Raw genomic sequence first — 749 nt, forward strand, 5'->3', positions numbered from 1 at the left:
CCCCCCCGTGCCCCCCAGTCGGACCCAGCAGCAGCAACACCAGCGGGGACTGGAGCTGGGACCCCCCCAGCGACCGCTCCACCCCCTCCACCCCGTCACCCCCGCTCTCCAGCCACGTCCCCAGCACCTTCCTGCCCACCCCGCTGCCCGATGAGGGCCCCGACGAGCCCGACAGCACCCACTTTGTCTTTGGAGAGCCCATCCCACGGAAGAGGAAGGTGGGATGGAGTTGAGGATGAGGCTGGAGATGAGGGTGGAGGTGGGGGTGAGGTTGGGAATGTTGATGATGTTGAGGATGATGATGATGGGGATGAGGTTGGGGTTGCATGAGGTTGGGGATGGGGATAGTGGAGGCTGGGGTGAGGAGGATGAGGTTAGGGATGGGGTGGGGAATGAGGTTGATGGGCATGAGGTTGGGATTGACAATGAGAATGATTATGGGGGTGACATTGGGGATGACAGTGGAGCCGGTGATGAGGTTACAGGCTGGAGATGGGGATGGCAAAGGAGATGAAGTTGGGGACAGGGATGGGGCTGCCAGCCTGACGCTTCTCTCCTGCAGAACTCCACCAAGGTGATGTTCAAGTGCTTGTGGAAGAGCTGCGGCAAAGTCCTCAGCAGCTCCTCAGGGATGCAGAAGCACATCCGAACCGTGCACCTTGGGTGAGTACCTGGGGTCCCCCCTGGAGACCCCTAGACCCCCCCCACCCAGTGCTCCCTGCACGGGCCTGCTGTGTTGGGTCGAGACC

The 749-nt window shown here is 61.9% G+C and overlaps 1 protein-coding gene across 1 annotated transcript in view; it reads left to right on the forward strand.

The window, feature by feature from the left end:
* The window catches only part of LOC104389675 (zinc finger protein 704-like), an 8949-nt gene that overhangs the window by 6974 nt on the left and 1226 nt on the right, over positions 1-749 (forward strand). The window contains exons 4-6 of the mRNA XM_009998711.1: positions 19-116; positions 168-218; positions 563-663. Coding sequence (XP_009997013.1) covers positions 19-116; positions 168-218; positions 563-663 — 250 coding nt within the window. The remainder of the gene's footprint in view (positions 1-18; positions 117-167; positions 219-562; positions 664-749) is intronic.

This window comes from Chaetura pelagica, unplaced genomic scaffold, assembly GCF_000747805.2.
Source record: "Chaetura pelagica isolate M959 unplaced genomic scaffold, ChaPel_1.0 scaffold275, whole genome shotgun sequence".
Taxonomy (NCBI): domain Eukaryota; kingdom Metazoa; phylum Chordata; class Aves; order Apodiformes; family Apodidae; genus Chaetura; species Chaetura pelagica.